Source organism: Dipodomys merriami, unplaced genomic scaffold (genome assembly GCF_024711535.1).
Source record: "Dipodomys merriami isolate MVZ:Mamm:240054 unplaced genomic scaffold, mDipMer1.0.p SCAF_1, whole genome shotgun sequence".
NCBI lineage: Eukaryota > Metazoa > Chordata > Mammalia > Rodentia > Heteromyidae > Dipodomys > Dipodomys merriami.
Genome location: NW_027202270.1, coordinates 45688171 through 45705244, shown reverse-complemented (window position 1 = coordinate 45705244; position 17074 = coordinate 45688171). Strand labels below are relative to the sequence as shown.

The 17074-nt window shown below is 45.0% G+C and overlaps 1 protein-coding gene across 1 annotated transcript; it reads left to right on the top strand.

The window, feature by feature from the left end:
* The first annotated feature begins 834 nt into the window (after positions 1-834).
* On the top strand, positions 835-16011 carry Klhl23 (kelch like family member 23). Its single transcript, XM_070021356.1, has 4 exons — positions 835-972; positions 1776-2990; positions 7288-7440; positions 12846-16011. The coding sequence occupies exons 2-4, from the start codon at positions 1778-1780 to the stop codon at positions 13154-13156; spliced, it is 1677 nt and encodes a 558-aa protein (XP_069877457.1). The 5' UTR covers positions 835-972; positions 1776-1777; the 3' UTR covers positions 13157-16011.
* Positions 16012-17074: the final 1063 nt, after the last annotated feature.

The following is a 17074-nucleotide window of genomic DNA, read 5'->3' as shown; positions in this document are numbered from 1 at the left end:
TCCCGCCAGTTGTTCTGGTCTACTTGCTGCGGGCTATGGCTGGGCACTGAGTGCTTCCTGGGCATTTGAGAGTTGTGCTATCACTTAGGGACTGGCCGCGGTCCATCAGTGCACTCCGGCTTTAAACCTCACTTTGAGAAACACCCTGCCTTCTTCGGAAGGTGCTGGGCTGTAAGCTCCAAGGGGGCTGAGGGCCTGGTTCGGCGCGGTTGCAGTTCCCGACCCTCCGCAGGCACTGGAAGTCTGGCTAGTGAGTGACAACGGGTTTTGTTGGGACAAGGTAATGAACTTTCTGGTGTAGCACATAGACCTCTCTCGTGTGAACAAAGCAGCGCCTCCCAGCCACTTGTACTGGAGTACCGTCCCCTGTTCCCTGAAGCCTGGCGTGGGACCTGGCCTGACCCTGGCTGTCCTCAGTTTCCCTCAAAGCTCAGCGGCCGAGGCGCTCTCCCCAGCGCTCTGGCGGGACGGCGGACGACGGCGTTCCCCTGACATTTTGAAGACGACCCTGTTCCCAGCCCGCAGGCTTGTCCTGCCTGCCTCCGGACGCCGCTTTCCGCGCGGGAGGGCGCAGGAGCCCGGGCGCGGGGGCGAGAGAAGGCGCTGGGAGGTCTGCGGGGTGGGCGGCGCGGGCCGGGCCCGGCCCCACCTGCTGCGGGGACCCCGGGAGCCCCGCCCCCGCCGGCGGTTGGCTCGGCGGCCCGCCGCGAGGGGGGGTGTGCGCGCGGGTGGCCCGGAGCCAGGCCGCGCGGGGGGCTGCCGCGCGGAGGCGGGGGAGGGGGCGCGGCCGGGCACCCGAACAGGAGCCGCCTGGGGGCCGGCGCCGCACTCGCAGGCAGCCTCCGCCGCGCCGCGCCGCGCCGCTTCCAAAGATGGTCAGAGGGTCGGGAGGCGCCCCCGGCCCCGCCCGCCGCTAGCCCCGGCCTGCACCGCGTCGCCGCCGCCGCCTCCCCTCCGCTGCCGCCGCTGGAGGTGAGTGCGGGGCGGGCCTGACGCCCGGGGCCCTCCCGCCCGTTCGCGCAGCAGCCCCGGCTCGCAGACAATGGCCGCGCGGGCACCGGGCGGGCGGAGCGCGGGGACCGGCCGGCGTCCGCGGCGCCCTCCCACACCTGTGCGGCGCGCGGGGCGCGGGGACGCGGGCTCCGGGAGGGCGGGCAGCGCGGCGCCCGGGCGGGGAGCCCCCCGCGGACGGCCCCGGGCGGGCACGCGGGCCCGGGGCCCAGGCGCGGGGCGCGCGGAAACGCTGCCCCGCGCTCACGGCCGCTCTCCCTTGTCCCCGTCCCTGAGCCGAAGGCGCCGGGCTCCCCGTGCCCGAGATTTGCCTCACTCGGCTTTCCACCCCCCGTTTCGCGGCATCCCCACGTGACTGGCGAGGGGGACCGGGCTAGCGAAAGGGGTGGAAGTGGGGCCGCACCGCGGCATCGCGGGTCTGGCGATGGGGCTGAGCCCTCCGCATCCCTGGCCCGGCGTGGGGTCTCCTCGGGGTCGCCAGCAGAGATCGCGTCCCTGTGGCAGCCGTTCTTCCCAGATGGACAGCCTAGAAATCTGGGGGCCTCATTTCCAGCTCCAAGCTCCTCGGGGCTTCAAAGGACCACCACGGATCATCAAACAAGCCACACAGGCGTTGTCTTTGCTATTTAGAGGCGCTAAACTTGAGTCTAGTTGGGGGGTATATGTGATGCTAACCCAGTTCTCACTAGTGGCATATTTAAGGTTGATTAGTTGAGGTAATGTGCAAAATTGAAAACACGTTTGTGGTTTTATATTTATTTCAGCCATGGCTCTAAAAGGACAAGAAGATTATATTTATCTTTTCAAGGATTCATCGCATCCAGTGGATTTTCTGGGTGCATTCCGAACGTTTTACGTGGATGGGTTATTCACTGATATTACCCTTCAGTGCCCTTCAGGCATAATCTTCCATTGTCACCGAGCTGTTTTAGCTGCTTGCAGCAATTACTTTAAGGCAATGTTCACAGCTGACATGAAAGAGAAATTTAAAAACAAAATAAAACTCTCTGGCATCCACCACGATATTCTGGAAGGCCTGGTAAATTATGCATACACTTCCCAAATTGAGATAACGAAAAGGAATGTTCAGAGCTTGCTTGAAGCAGCAGATCAGCTACAGTTCCTTTCAGTAAAGAAGGCTTGTGAGCAGTTTTTGGTGAGGCACCTGGACATTGATAACTGTATTGGAATGCACTCCTTTGCAGAGTTTCATGTGTGTCCAGAACTTGAGAAGGAATCTCGAAGAATTCTGTGTTCCAGGTTTAAGGAGGTATGGCAACAAGAAGAATTTCTGGAAATCAGCCTTGAAAAGTTTCTCTTTATCTTGTCCAGAAAGAATCTGAGTGTGTGGAAAGAAGAAGCTGTCATAGAGCCAGTGATTAAGTGGACTGCTCATGATGTAGAAAATCGAATTGAATGCCTATATAATCTGTTAAGCTACATCAATATAGATATAGATCCAGTGTATTTAAAAACAGCACTAGGTCTTCAGAGAAGCTGCCTACTAACTGAAAATAAGATCCGCTCTCTGATCTACAGTGCTTTGAATCCTGTGCATAAAGAGATTTCCCAGAGGCCCACAGCCACTATGTATATCATTGGCGGCTATTACTGGCATCCTTTATCAGAGGTTCACATATGGGATCCTCTGACAAATGTTTGGATTCAGGGAGCAGAGATACCAGATTATACCAGGGAAAGCTATGGTGTTACCTGTTTAGGACCCAATATTTATGTGACTGGAGGCTACAGGACAGATAACATAGAAGCTCTTGACACAGTGTGGATTTATAACAGCGAAAGTGATGAATGGACAGAAGGTTTGCCTATGCTCAATGCCAGGTATTACCACTGTGCAGTCACCTTGGGTGGCTGTGTCTATGCTTTAGGTGGTTACAGAAAAGGAGCTCCTGCAGAAGAGGCCGAATTCTATGATCCACTGAAAGAGAAATGGCTTCCTATTGCAAACATGATTAAAGGTAAGAGGAGATTTTTTCTTTTTCTTTTCTTCTTCTTTTTTTCTTTTTGCCAGTCCTGGGGCTTGAACTCTGGGTCTGGGCACTATCCTCAAGCTTCTTTTAGCCCAAGGATAGCACTCTACCACTTGAGCCACAGCACCACTTCCAGCTTCTTCTGTTTATGTGGTACTGAGGAATCGAACCCAGGACTTCATGCATGGTAGGCAAGCACATTCCCAGTCCCTCTTTCTGTGTTTTTTAAGATGTCTGGGCTGAGGCCAACAGTCTTCTCTGGAAAGGAAGCTTTTGAGTTTTTTGTTGTTATTTGTTTTGATAGTGCAAATATTTGTACTCAGAGCCTAGCACTTGCTAGGCAAGCACTCTACTACTTGAGCTACTACATACCTCTAGCCCTTTCATAGGTAACTTTTAAAAGAATCTATGGAGCTGGGCCTAATTGTACATACCTGTGATCCCAGCTACTTAGGGCAATGGTGGCTAGAGAAAAAACTGAGACCCTGTTTGAAAAACTGAAGAAAACAAAACTTAGGGATGTTGCTTATGTTTGTTTGCCTTTTGGCTCTGAGTTAAATCCCCAGTACTGTAATTAAAAAAAAAAAAAAGAATTTGTCACTTTGGGATGTCCTCCAGGAATTATAATAATGTTGCACACAGTGTTCCATGTAGACAGCATAGTCCTTAACTTGCCTGAAAGTCATATAATTAAATACTCAAGCTACAAAAGAAATATAATTTATGTAAGGAAATAGTATCATTCATTCTACTTTATCTGTATCCTTAGTCCATATCTTACTCTTGCTTCTAGTTTTAGGAATTATTTAACTCAAAAGACCAAAAAAGAAGACAAAATAAAGAGACAAACCTGGTTAGTTTTGTCAATTTAATGTCTTAATTTTTTTTTTCAATTTGATCCAATCCTTTTCAATTCTGATTTTTTTTTTTTTTTTGCTGTGTGTGTGTGTGTGTTTTTTTTTTTTTTTTTTTTTTGTTGTTCTTTTGAGACAGGGTCTTACTATATACTCTAGACTAATTTTGAACTCATGACCTTTCTGCTGCTAGCCTCCTGGGATTACAGGCATGTCTCAGCATGCTAGGTCTTTCAGTTCTGGGTTTTTTTTTTTTTTTGGGTCCGGTCATGGGGCCTGAACTCTGGGCCTGGGCGCTGTCCCTCAGCTCTTCAGCTCAAGGCTAGCGCTCTACCACTTGAGCCACAGCGCCACCTCCAGCTTTTTTCTTTTTGCTTATGTGGTGCTGAGGAATCGAACCCAGGGCCTCATGCATGCAAGGCAAGCGCTCTACCACTGAGCCACCTTCCCAGCCCCAAGAAAAAAAAATTTTTTAATGTTAGTTTTTCTTCTTAAAATACACTGGTCTTGCAAGAAGACCTCATTTGGAAGGTTTAGTTCCTATGGGATATAACAAAGTACATTCTCCCAGGGAGCAGAAAAATAACCTCTGCTCTTTCTTTTTTTCTTTCTTTTTAAAAAAATTTTTTTTTAAATTGCTGCTGTTGTCAGTCCTGGGGCTTGAACTCAGGGCGTGGGCACCATCCCTAAGCTTTTTTGTTTAAGGCTAGCACTCTACCACTTGGGCTATTTCCAGCTTTTTTGGTGGTTAATTGAAGATAAGAGTCTTTCAGGTTTGTTTGGCTGGCTGGCTTTGAACTGCAGTCTTCAGATCTCAGCCCCCTGAATAGCTGGGATTACAGGTGAGAGCCACTGTTGACTGGCCAGCCTTTGTTCTTTTTTTTTTTTTTTTTTTTGGGGGGGTCCGGTCGTGGGGCCTGAACTCTGGGCCTGGGCGCTGTCCCTCAGCTCTTCAGCTCAAGGCTAGTGCTCTACCACTTGAGCCACAGTGCTACTTCCGGCTTTTTTCTTTTTGCTTATGTGGTGCTGAGGAATCAAACCCAGGGCCTCATGCATGAAGGCAAGCACTCTACCACTGAGCCACCTTCCCAGCCCCGTCTCTGTTCTTTTTGATGTAGGCTTGTCCCTTAGAGCACAGGAGAGGTTTTCCACAGAGATAAGCACACTGTGGCTCTCACTATCTGCCTGATAAACACTGTGTTTTCTGCTGTATGTGGTGATGCATTGTCCTTGCTCTCCTTTCCTTTCACTAGAATAAAAAAGTTAAACTGAAATCTTATTCCATTACGTTTATTTATTGGTGCTGGGGAGTTGTACAAAAACAGCTGTAGGTTGTTACCACATTTGTGTTCTTTTCTCCCAAATGTTTCTTCCCACGCCTTTCTGTTTCTTTTTTAACACTAGTGAGGGTATGGGAATTTGACCTGGCCTGGAAATGTGACCTGCTGTGACCTCTGAATGACAAGCAGGAAGCAAGAGGCAGATTGGTCTTGGGATCAGGCACAGTGCTTCAGAAGTTAAATCATCAGGGTCCAAATCCCAGCTTTCCACCCACTTACTGGTGATCCAAGTGGAATTGTTCGACCTTCCCAGCCCCTTGTTTTATCATCTGTATTGTGAGGATGACTGCGTCACATAGCTTAGGGTCGTTGAGAGGTGAGTTTGTGTTTGCCAAGTGTCTGGTACAGAGTAGGTCCTTAGGAAACGTCGTGAGCATCATCCTAGAGGACATATCAGCTGTGACAAGGCAGAAACCCCCTTTCATGCTAAGTCAGGACAGCTCCCAGGCATGCTGGCAGGTGCAGCCATTGTGACTAGGTGAGAGAAGGAAATAGAAACCCCTTTTCATCTGAGTTTTGGCTTTGCCTGAGCTTTGCCACCATGAGAATTAGGGAGGGGAGTGCTGAATGTCTGGATACCTCTCCTACAGAAGAAACACGAAAAGCCACATATTTCAGCAGCTATTATAAACCTGGCTATGCTTCTAGGTCTCGATGATGAGATGTTTCAGTGGTTTTGTAGTGGTTTAGATTGGTCGATTTTGTAGGGATGGAAGTATATTACTTCAATAATTTAAATTATGTTTGAAGGCCTACTGAAAAAGAAAAATGCTGCATTGGTATATGTACCGTGAAAGACAGTCATATGTGTTTTTTGCCTTTGTAGTGATGGAATGGGAATCCCCACCTCTTTGTCCCAAATCCTCCACCCATACACTGGTTCTGTAATCCAGAGATTTATTCTTTTAATTTCAATTTCTCATTCTTGCTTCTATCTGGTGGGCCCAGGAAAGAGTATCGCTTTGCCAGTTACATGTGGTTTAGGCTTCTACTGTTCTGATGTGTGGACTTGTCCCAAAATTTCAGTTTCTCATTTCTCCGTTTGTTTCATTTTGTCATGATGAGGTGAATTAGCTACTTCCCCTGGTAATGAGAGCTTAATTTGGATAGAGTCAAATTCATTTCCTTTTTTGGTTTAGGGATATGATGTACAAAGAAGAAATAAACACTTGGCCTTTTTGGAACTGCCAAGGCTCTCCTTTTCCTCACAACTGTCTTGCTTATAAACATACTTTTGCTTTGAAGTCAAAATGGACAAGGAGATTAAACAGCACAGGCCCATGACAGTGCTAATGAAAGTTGCTTGAAAGACTAAACTGGACATTTTCCACTGAAATGAGTCTCATTGTCTTTCTTCCTCTCTGCTTTCCTGCTCGCCCCCTTTCCTCCTCCTGACTTCTCTGTGGCGTCAGTATCTCCCATGATGCAGAATCACATTGGTTTGTCTTGGCCTCAGTCTCACCAGCATCTGTTGCCTCTGCGCCCTCCCCTCCCTACTCAAAGTCCCTTCTGAATCTGGCCTTGATACCTCTCACCTGGGTGGCATCCCCATCTTTCTGATTTCCCTCCTCCTCCACCTCCATTGTTTCTTCCCTTCCTTTGTTTAATAACCTGACACATTTTTTGGAATTAAGTCCAGACTTTTAGCTGAGCATCAGGGACCTTTGCCATGTAACTTGTCATGCCAGCCTTAATTTCTTGTGACAACCTCCAGTGTGTCATCTGCCCTCAGTGAACGGCACTACTTAACACTGCCTGGGAAGCACTTGCTCTGCCTTTCCTCTGCTGAGAATGCTCTCCTCATCTACCTGACACAGACCTGCCAAGGCCCAGGTCCAGTGCCCCCACCACCTGCTGTCACTTCTCTCATTGTTCTGACCACTGACAGCAATGTGTCTCTTCCTGTGGTACCATGTTCTGGTTATTTCTCCCCTTTATAAGAGAACAAGGAGCCTGCCTTTCATCCCTCGCAGCACCAAGTACAGTGCCTGGTATCTCTGCTATCAGTAACTACCATAACAACAAGCTTGCTCTGTATTCATTGCAGAAAAGAATGAATGGTCTAAAGGTATGATTTTAATTGACTCGCAGGTGTGGGAAATGCTACCGCCTGTGTTTTACACGAAGTCATCTATGTCATTGGCGGCCACTGCGGATACAGAGGAAGCTGTACCTATGACAAGGTGCAGAGCTACAATTCGGACATCAACGAGTGGAGCCTCATCACCTCCAGTCCACACCCAGGTAATGAAACACTGGAGTAGTGTATATTCTGGTGCAGTTGACAATGAGCTGAAAATGTTCATTAATTTTTTTCTGTACTGGAGTTTGAACTCACACCCTTGTGCTGGCTAAGCAGGTACATTCCCACTTGAACCACACACCCAGCCTTATTTTTCAGGCAGGGTCTCAAATTTTTCCCCAGACCAGTCTCAGTCTGCAGTCTCCCAAGTAGGTGGGACCATAAATGGGCACCACCATGCCTGGCTTATTGATTGAGATTCTCCCAGTTACACCCTCCCTCATAGCTGGGATAGCAGGCATGCACCACCATGCCCATTATTTGTTGAAAATGTGTGTATGCTGGGCTGGCTATGAACCTTGATTCTCTCCATCTCAGCCTGCTGAGTAGCTAGGATGGCAGGTGTAAGATCGCACTGGTGTGTGGTCAGATTTATCTTTCCAAAGAAAATCAAATGCATGGAAATTCGGAGTGAATAGAGAACAGTGGCTTACATTGTAAATTTAATACATTTCCTAAGAGGATTACTTTATTTGTTTTTGTTTTTGTTTTATTGCCAGTCCTGGGGCTTGAACTCAGGGCCTGAGCACTCTCCCTGAGTTTCTTTTTGCTCAAGGCTAGCACTCTACCACATGAGCCACAGCACGACTTCTGGCTTTTTCTGTTTATGTGGTATTGAGGAATCAAACCCAGGGCTTTGTGCATGCTAGGCAAGCACTCTACAGCTAAGCGACATTCCCAGCCCAAGGATTCCTTTAAAAATAAGTATTCTGGGGCTGGGAAGGTGGCTCAGTGGTAGAGCGCTTGCCTTGCATGCCTGAGGCCCTTGGTTCAATTCCTCAGCACCACATAAGCAAAAAGAAAAAAGCCGGAAGTGGCACTGTGGCTCAAGTGGTAGAGCGCTAGCCTTGAGCTGAAGAGCTGAGGGACAATGCCCAAGCCCAGAGTTCAGGCCCCAGGACCGGACACACACAAAAAAAAAGAAAGTATTCTGTAACATGTATAAATTGTGTAGTTTATTAATTGCTTAAAAAAGAGACTGGAAAGAAGTGTGACTTAAGACTAATATTAGAAGCCATGGAAAATAAGAAATCAATGCAAAGCATTACATTACAGCATAAATCAATTGGAATATACATTACACATGTAAACTTTTCATTTACATTGATTTTTTTTTTTTTTTGGCCAGTACTGGGGCTCGTACTTAGGGCCTGAGCACTGTCCCTGAGTTTCTTTTGCTCAAGGCTAGCACTCTACCACTTGAGCCACAGCACCACTTCCAGCTTTTTCTGTTTATGTGGTACTTCATGCATGCTAGGCAAGCACTCTAATAACACTAAGCCATGTTCCCAGCTCCACAATGAACTTTTTTTCCAGATGAAGTATTTATTATTTTCCAGAGGTCTGGGAATGTGGCTAAGTGGTAGAGTGCTTGCCTAACATGCATGAAGCCCTGGTTTGATTCCTCAGTACCACATAAACAGAAAAAGCCAGAACTGGCGCTCTGGCTTAAGTGGTAGAGTGCTACCCTTGAGTAAAAGAAGCTCAGGGACAGTGTCTAGGCCCTGAGTTCAAGCCCCAGGACTGGCAAAAAAAAAAAAAAAAAGAACGAAATAAAGAAAAATATATTCTAAAATCAGGTCCCATATATGATACATTCTACTTGGCTTTTGCACTCTTGAAATATTTTTGAATTGTTTTATTAGTTTTTAAAATTCAGGAGATTTCAAATAAAAATTATGGTTTCTGGCCTTTAACAAATGCCTTGGTGGCAGCAGTCTATCAGCAGGGCTGAGTAACAGCTGTTCTAGTAGATGAGGCTTCCAGGCTCCATTGTGTTACAGTGTCTCCAGTTCTGCTCCATCACAGATGGCCTGGGCCTGTATTGTTGTCTTTCTTTCTTTCTTTTTTATTTGCCACATGCAAACCTATAATTATTTTGTTTGTGTTTTCAATTTATTTTTTTTTCAATTTGTGCTGTTGTTTTTTTTTCCTCCCCCCTGGCCTGCTCCCCTCAGCTGCCCTCTGCCTCCTTGAACTACTGAAAACATTTGCTTCTCCATTCATTCAATTATAGTCAGGCAGGCCTTTTTCCCACATTTTTTATTAGCATCAATTAGTTATACACAGGTGGAGAATCATTTTAGTCTTTCTTTTTTTTTTCTGTCTTTTATGCATCCCTCCCTCCCTCCCTTCCTCCCTTCCTCTCTTCTGTCCTTAATTCCTTCCTCTCTCCCTTCCCTTTCCTTCCTTTCCTCCTTCCCTTCCTCCCTTCCTCTCTCCCTTCCCTTCCTTTCCTCCTTCCCTCCCTCCCTCTCTTCTGTCCTTCATTCCTTCGTCTCTCCCTTCCCTTCCTTTTCTCCTTCCCTCCCTTCTTCCCTCCTCTCTCTTTCTTTCTTTTTTTCTTTCTTTCTAATTTCTTTCCCGTCCCTCTCTCCCCTCTCTCCTCCCTCCCTCCCTCCCTTCCTCCTCCTTCCCTCCCCCCTCCCTTCCTTCCTCCTCCCTCCCTCCCCCCTCCCTCTCTCCCTCCCTTCCTTCCTTCCTTCACAAGTCCTGGGATTTTTTTTTTTGTCGGTAGTGGGACTTGAACTCTGGGCCTGGGCACTGTCCCTCAGCTCTTCGGCTCAAGGCTAGCACTCTACCACTTGAGCCACAGCACCACTTCCAGCTTTTTTTTTTTTTGCTTATATGGTGCTGAGGAATCCAACCCAGGGCCTCAGGCTTGCAAGGCAAGCGCTCTACCACTGAGCCACCTTCCCAGCCCCAAGTCCTGGGACTTTTAAACTCAGGACCTGGGCACTGTCTCTGAGCTTCTTTTGCTCAAGGCTAGCACTCTACCACTTGAGCCACAGCACCACCTTGGGCTTTTTCTGTCTATGCAGTACTGGGAATGGAACCCAGGACTTCATGCATGTTAAGCAAGCACTCTACCACTAAGCCATATTCCCAGCCCCTTAATATTTCTATATAATATTTCTATATAAATGTGTGGCTGGGAAGGTGGCTCAGTGGTAGAGCGCTTGCCTTGCATGCATGAGGCCCTGGGTTCGATTCCTCAGCACCACATAAGAAAAAAAGAAAAAAGCTGGAAGTGGCGCTGTGGCTCAAGTGGTAGAGTGCTAGCCTTGAGCTGAAGAGCTGAGGGACAGCGCCCAGGCCCAGAGTTCAGGCCCCACGACCAGACTCAAAAAAAAAAAAAAAAAAAAACCATAAATGTATCTTAATCACATACTTTATCATTTCACACTCCCTTCTCCCCTCTCCTCCCTCCTAAAATCACACATGTACATAGAGTGTTTTGATCATATCTCCTCTACTTCACCCTCTCCATTTGCCCCATCCCCCTCTTTTATTACCCACACCTGTTTTACAATTGTATCCTTCTTTTTAAAATTTGTAGTGTATATTGATTGTTTTAGAGAAGTTCCATTGTGGTTTCACCATTCATATGTACTATTTTTTTTTTTTTTTTGGTTCTAGGGACTTTGGCGGGGGTGGGAGGCGCTGGGGTTGTACTATAGTTTGAACCCAGAGCCTTACACTTGTTAGGAAAGTCTACCACTCAGCCATCCATGATGATATTATATTGAGTCACCCTAAGCTGGTAAAGATAGTATTCTAGTAATTAGGTAAGACACAAAAATGATTAAGGAATTAAGGATGTAGTAAGAAATGCCTATAGTTAACAGAAATACAGGACAATCTTTAAGAAATTTCTGTACAAATTATTCTTATGGAAATTTAGAATATAGACTGGGCACAGTGGTTCATGCCTGTATTCCCAGTTACTTGGGAGTCAGAAATGGAAGGATCATGGTTGTGACAAGTCCTGGTAAAAAGTTAAGACTATAGGGCTGGGAAGGTGGCTCAGTGGTAGAGTGCTTGCCTTGCATGCATGAGGCCCTGGGTTCAATTCCTCAGCACCACATAAGCAAAAAGAAAAAAGCTGGAAGTGGTGCTGTGGCTCAAGTGGTAGAGCACTAGCCTTGAGCTGAAGAGCTGAGGGACAGCGCCCAGGCCCAGAGTTCAGTCCCCAGGACCGGACCCCCCCCCCAGAAAAAAAAAGAAACTTGAGAATGTTATGTGAAGTTAAAGCAATAATGCCTATCTTCTAAGACTTCCTTTCCTCTCCAAAACCTGTATAGCAAGCACTTTACAATAAGATACTATCTTCTTAATGAGAACATATTCCCAATCATGCATTCTTTCTAAAGAGGGGCTATAAGCTCTTCTCCCAATGGGTAATGTGGACACACACTATTGCACAGGAAGATAGGAGATACAATTCACTGGTTGATCAAACAAGTGTGTCTGGAGTCCTTACACAGTGGCCAAAACTTTCTGTTCTCCCGCAGCGTAGGCTTGCAGCAGGGGGAGAGTCACACCCCTTACCCTTTGAAGTGTCAGGAAAATAAGATCTCAGTGACAAGAAGGCGACAGCCATGCCAAGCTTCAGGGAAAAGGCAGGAGGACAGTGTGTGGTAGCAAGCTAAATCTTAATTGTAAAGTGGCAATGATTTCACTGACAAACTTGCCTCTTCCTTAAGGCTGCAGTTGGAAGTGTCATTATGGCTGATACTCCAAGAATGGGCTGAGTGATGTTAAAGGAAGGGCATGGAAGAACTGGACAGAGGATTAGGATGAGGTGTGTAAGATGCTTGAGGCTCACAGTGACTCCTTTGTACACCTCTCCCTCATCGTGGCCCTGGAAAGAAGGGAGGGGAAGTGGAGTCTTGAAACATCCTGGCACCTTGGCAGGTTTGAGTGGAGACTGATAATAAGTGGCAAACACTAAGGCAGTCTGAGAGATGTGACCCCTATAGATGGGCAGTTGTGGGATCTGGATCCCCACAGCATCTCTCACCTCTCAGCTGCCTTTCATACTGCCTTCAGATTGAAGATGGAGTGCTGCAGGAACCTGAGCATGTGCTTTTTTTTTTTTTTTTTAACTTTCTGTGACTTTAACTAGACCAGCAATGTGAGAGAAGCTAAGCAAGCTACCCTGTGGTAGCTGACACTGGGGATTGCCTGCCTCGAGTTACAGGAACAGCTGCTGAGACTTAGCTGAACCTACACCAATTAGCTTTTAGTGATGGGGAGCAAATGAAAGCTACCAACCTGTGTTGGCAGTTCCCAGAAGGGTAGTTGTCTGAGAGATGAGTTTCTTGTCTTGTAGAGCTCTTAAGAATTATCAGGGATAATGGTCATTATGCCCCCTACAGGCTCATAGTTGAGTAGCAGGAACAGGTCCTGGAGTCAGACAGTAGGGCAGGATTTTGACCTTCAGTGTAGCCCACGTCAGAATTGAAACAGCACCACACTGTATTTGTGAGTGCTAGGCACTGTAGCAGCAGCTCTTCTGTGTGTTATTATAGTAAATATTTGCTCTCTTTGTTCTTTTTAAAAGAATATGGATTGTGCTCAGTTCCATTTGAAAATAAGCTCTATCTAGTTGGTGGACAGACCACGATTACCGAGTGCTATGATCCTGAACAAAACGCCTGGAGAGAAACAGCTCCCATGATGGAGAGGAGGATGGAGTGTGGTGCTGTCATCATGAATGGCTGCATCTATGTCACCGGAGGCTACTCCTACTCAAAGGGGACATATCTTCAGAGCATCGAGAAGTATGATCCAGATCTTAATAAGTGGGAAATAGTGGGCAGTCTTCCAAGTGCCATGCGGTCTCATGGATGTGTTTGTGTGTACAATGTCTGACTGAGCCATGGGATTGACCAGGTGATCACTGTTGGGGCAGGGAGGGAGGAGGTGGTCCTAGTAAAAAGAATACAGGCCTTGGAGTCCCTTACTTGTTTTTGTGGTCTGACATGTGATAGGAGATTGGTAAATTTCAATTCCTAACCCTTCCAGTGATGTATGGTCAAAACCTTATGTATAAATAGAGTTAAATCAGTAGAATTAAGCTCCTAAAATTTGTTTTTCTAAGGCAGTATGGAATAGTTGACACTTGGTAAAAACCTTTATAGTAAATCTTTTATGCCTGGTAGTATCAACACTGGGAACAGGTCAAAATCATTCTGTGTAATGAAACGTCCTTTAAGAGCCTGTGATATAATAGATAGTTCTGTTTAGCAAGAATTTGAAATACAAGAGGGAGTCTTTTCTACCTCTACAAAAATCAATGCTTAAAAAATATTTTTTTTTCAGCCAGGCACTGGTGGCTCATGCCTATAATCCTAGCTACTCAGGAGGCTGAGATTTGAGGATCACAGTTTGAAGCCAGCCCCCAGGCAGAAAAGTTCCCATGAGACTCTTATCTCCAATTAACCACTCAAAAAAAAAAAAAAAAAACAGTAGTGGAGCTGTGGCTCAAAATAATAGAGTGGTAGCATTGAGCAAAAGAGCTCAGGGAAGCCGGGCACTGGTGGCCCAAACCTATAATCCTAGCTATTCCACAGGCTGAGATCTGAGGATCACTGTTCAAAGCTAGCCTGGGTAGGAAAGTGTGAAACTCTTATCTCCAGTTAACCATCAGAAACCGCCTTGGGCAAAAAAGTTCTGGGACAGCACTCAGGTCCTGATTGCAAGCCCCAGGACTAACAAAAAAAATAATTGCTCAGGAGCCGGGCGCTGGTGGCTCACGCCTGTAATCCTAGCTACTCAGGAGGCTGAGATCTGAGGATCGCGGTTCAAAGCCAGCCCGGGCAGGAGAGACCGTGAGACTCCTATCTCCAATAAACCACCAGAAAACTGGAAGTGGCGCTGTAGCTCAAGTGGTAGAGCGCTCGCCTTGAGCTGAAGAGCTGAAGGACAGCGCCCAGGCCCAGAGTTCAAGCCCCACGACCGACAAAAAAAAAAAAAAAAAAAAAAAAAAAATTGCTCAGGGACAGTGTCTAAGCCCTGAATTCCAGCTCCATGAACAAAAAGAAAATAATTTTCCCTTAGAACTATTGAGATGTGCACTTACTTTAAGTATAAATGCAGTTCCTTTGTAAAGTTATATAATTTATTGTTAGTAGTCTTTATATACTGACTACTATGATATAAAAATAGTGTGCAAAAGATTTTTTACTGTTCAGAGTTTACAGACTAAATTTAAAAGGTATAAAAATTATAGAGAAAATTGTCAAGTACTTGATGATGCTAAGGGCTATTTTAAATTTTCAGTTTTAATACCAGTTGCTAGTTTAGATGTCTAGGCATGTTAGAAAAATTCTTTTTAAAATATAGTTACATATTTGCACGTAAAGTTGAATTTTAGAGCCAACAGGCATGTAAAACAGTTACAAGAGAGAATACACTGATGAGAAGAAATATATATTCATTTCCAGCTCGGCCAATAGCTAGCTTTTTGTCACTTGGTCACTGAATTTATCAGTGATTTAGTGCTTCCTGACCTGTGCACAGTGTCCTGACCTGTGGCCCTCACATGGGCCTGGATCCTGGTAGCCAGAAGCTGGATGGACCTTTGAGCAGGGAACGCCTTTATCCGTCTTTCTCTGCATGCCTTCAGGGTCACTGCTGATATGTGCTGACTTGAGGAAAGTTGGGAAGCACTGCTTCAGTTGGCTCATCTGAACCTTTCATTCTATCGATGAGACCAGCTGTTCTACATACTTTTTTTTTATACTTTTCATTTTAAATACTGAAGTTTAAAACTACTTTTCTGATTTTTTAAAACTTTTAGACACTGTTTAATACACTTATTTCAGATGGTATTTTTAAATAAATACAACTCTTTGTGGATGCAACATGATACATAGCAGGACCATAAATCAACCATACCCTTTGTCCCATAAATTCTACATATATATTTTAAAGTAAAAGGAGGTCAATGCATGAGAATGTTTATGTCTGAATCATTAATAATAGTGAAATAATGGGGGACATATACATATTAAAGAAAGTAGGCTAATAAAATAATGATGTGTACTGTCATGAAAATGATAATTTGCAAGCTAGGTATTATTGGTTCATACCTGTAATCCTAGCTCAAGAGTTATGGTTTGAAGCCAGTGTGGGCAGTAAAGTTACTGAGATTCTTTTCTCCAATTAGCTACCAAAAAGCTGGAATAGAGGTATGGCTCAAGTGGTAGAGCACCACCATTAAGCAAAAAGTCAAATAAAAACATGAAGTCTCGGGCTGTAAGGTGGCTCAGTGGTAGAGCCCTTGCCTTGCATGCCTGAGGCCCTGGGTTCGATTCCTCAGAACCACATAAGCAAAAAGAAAAAAAAAAGCCAGAAGTGGCACTGTGGCTCAAGTGGTAGAGCACTAGCCTTGAGCTGAAGAGCTGAGGGACAGCACCCAGGCCCAGAGTACAGGCCCCATGACCGGACCCAAAAAAAAACAACCCTGAAGTCTTGAATTCAAGTCCCAGGACTGGTACAATAAAAATAATTTTGAAGACTATGTAGAAACATGGGTGTGTCTAAATGCTAAACAAACACAACACAAAGTCATGTGTCCACTATGACTGCAGCAGCTATGCATGTGGAAGGCAAATTTGCAAAATTCATTCGTTGTGTTAATGTAAGAGATATGGAATAATTTTTAATTTATTTATGTCTTCTCTTTAATAGTACTTTGTATTCCCAATAAAAATAAATCTCTATATGGTGAAGATTATTTTTGTTTGGGTAAATTGGCTTGAAGGACAAGACTTACTTTAATCTAAAATTAAACTACAGACATTTATTGTTCTCATGGGTATTAGCAATAAATTGTGAACTAATCATATGCTGCCTGTGCTGTTGACACATTTGAGTGCTTAGACCACATCTTAGTATTCTCAAGGCACAGCTGCTTCATAGGTAGATGCTGTGTACTTTTTGAAGGACAATGGTATAAATTATTTTTATAAGAAAGCCTTGTGGAGGTTCTTGGAAGACCTTGAAAATAGTTTATGATCTGAGTTATTTCATAGGAAGTTTCTAAAAAATTCTTTTTTACTATAGATTTATACACAGAAGAAAGGCTTAAAGAAAGTATACAAGCTATACAGTTATCCTATACAGTGCACTACAATATGAGTGCAAAATATTTCAATGTGTTTAAACCGAAAAGCTGTGGTTTCGAGAAGACAAATACTTGTTTTGCAAAGTAAAATTGTGGCACTCACTTTTAGCACAAATTAATGAAGATGACTTTATCCAAATTTTGCTTGCTGTTTCTCAGGTTTTCTTTTTAGTTGTTCAGCTGAAACTGAAAGAGAATCAACAGTTAAAATACTTACTTAAAGGCACTTACCCTTTTTTTTTTAAACTCATGTAAGTATAATCCTCTCATAAACTCAATTTTGTATTTTCCCAAAATTCATATAGACCCCCCACTGTGACATACTTAGAGAGAGGGCAAATACTCTAGAAGTAATTAAAGTTACATGAGAATGGGACCCTCATCCAAGAGAAGGTAAGTGTCTTTATTTTGTATTATTATTATTATTAATTTTTTATTTTTTGCCAGTCTTGGAGCTTGAACTCAGGGCTTGGGCACTGTCACTGAGCTTCTTTTGTTCAAGGCTAACACTCTACCACCTGAGCCACAGCGCCACTTTCAACTTTTTCTGTTTATGTGGTACTGAAGAATTGAACCCAGGGTTTCATGAATATAAGACAAGCACTCTACCACTAGCCACATTCCCAGCTAGGTGAATGTCTTTATAAGTACATATAGCC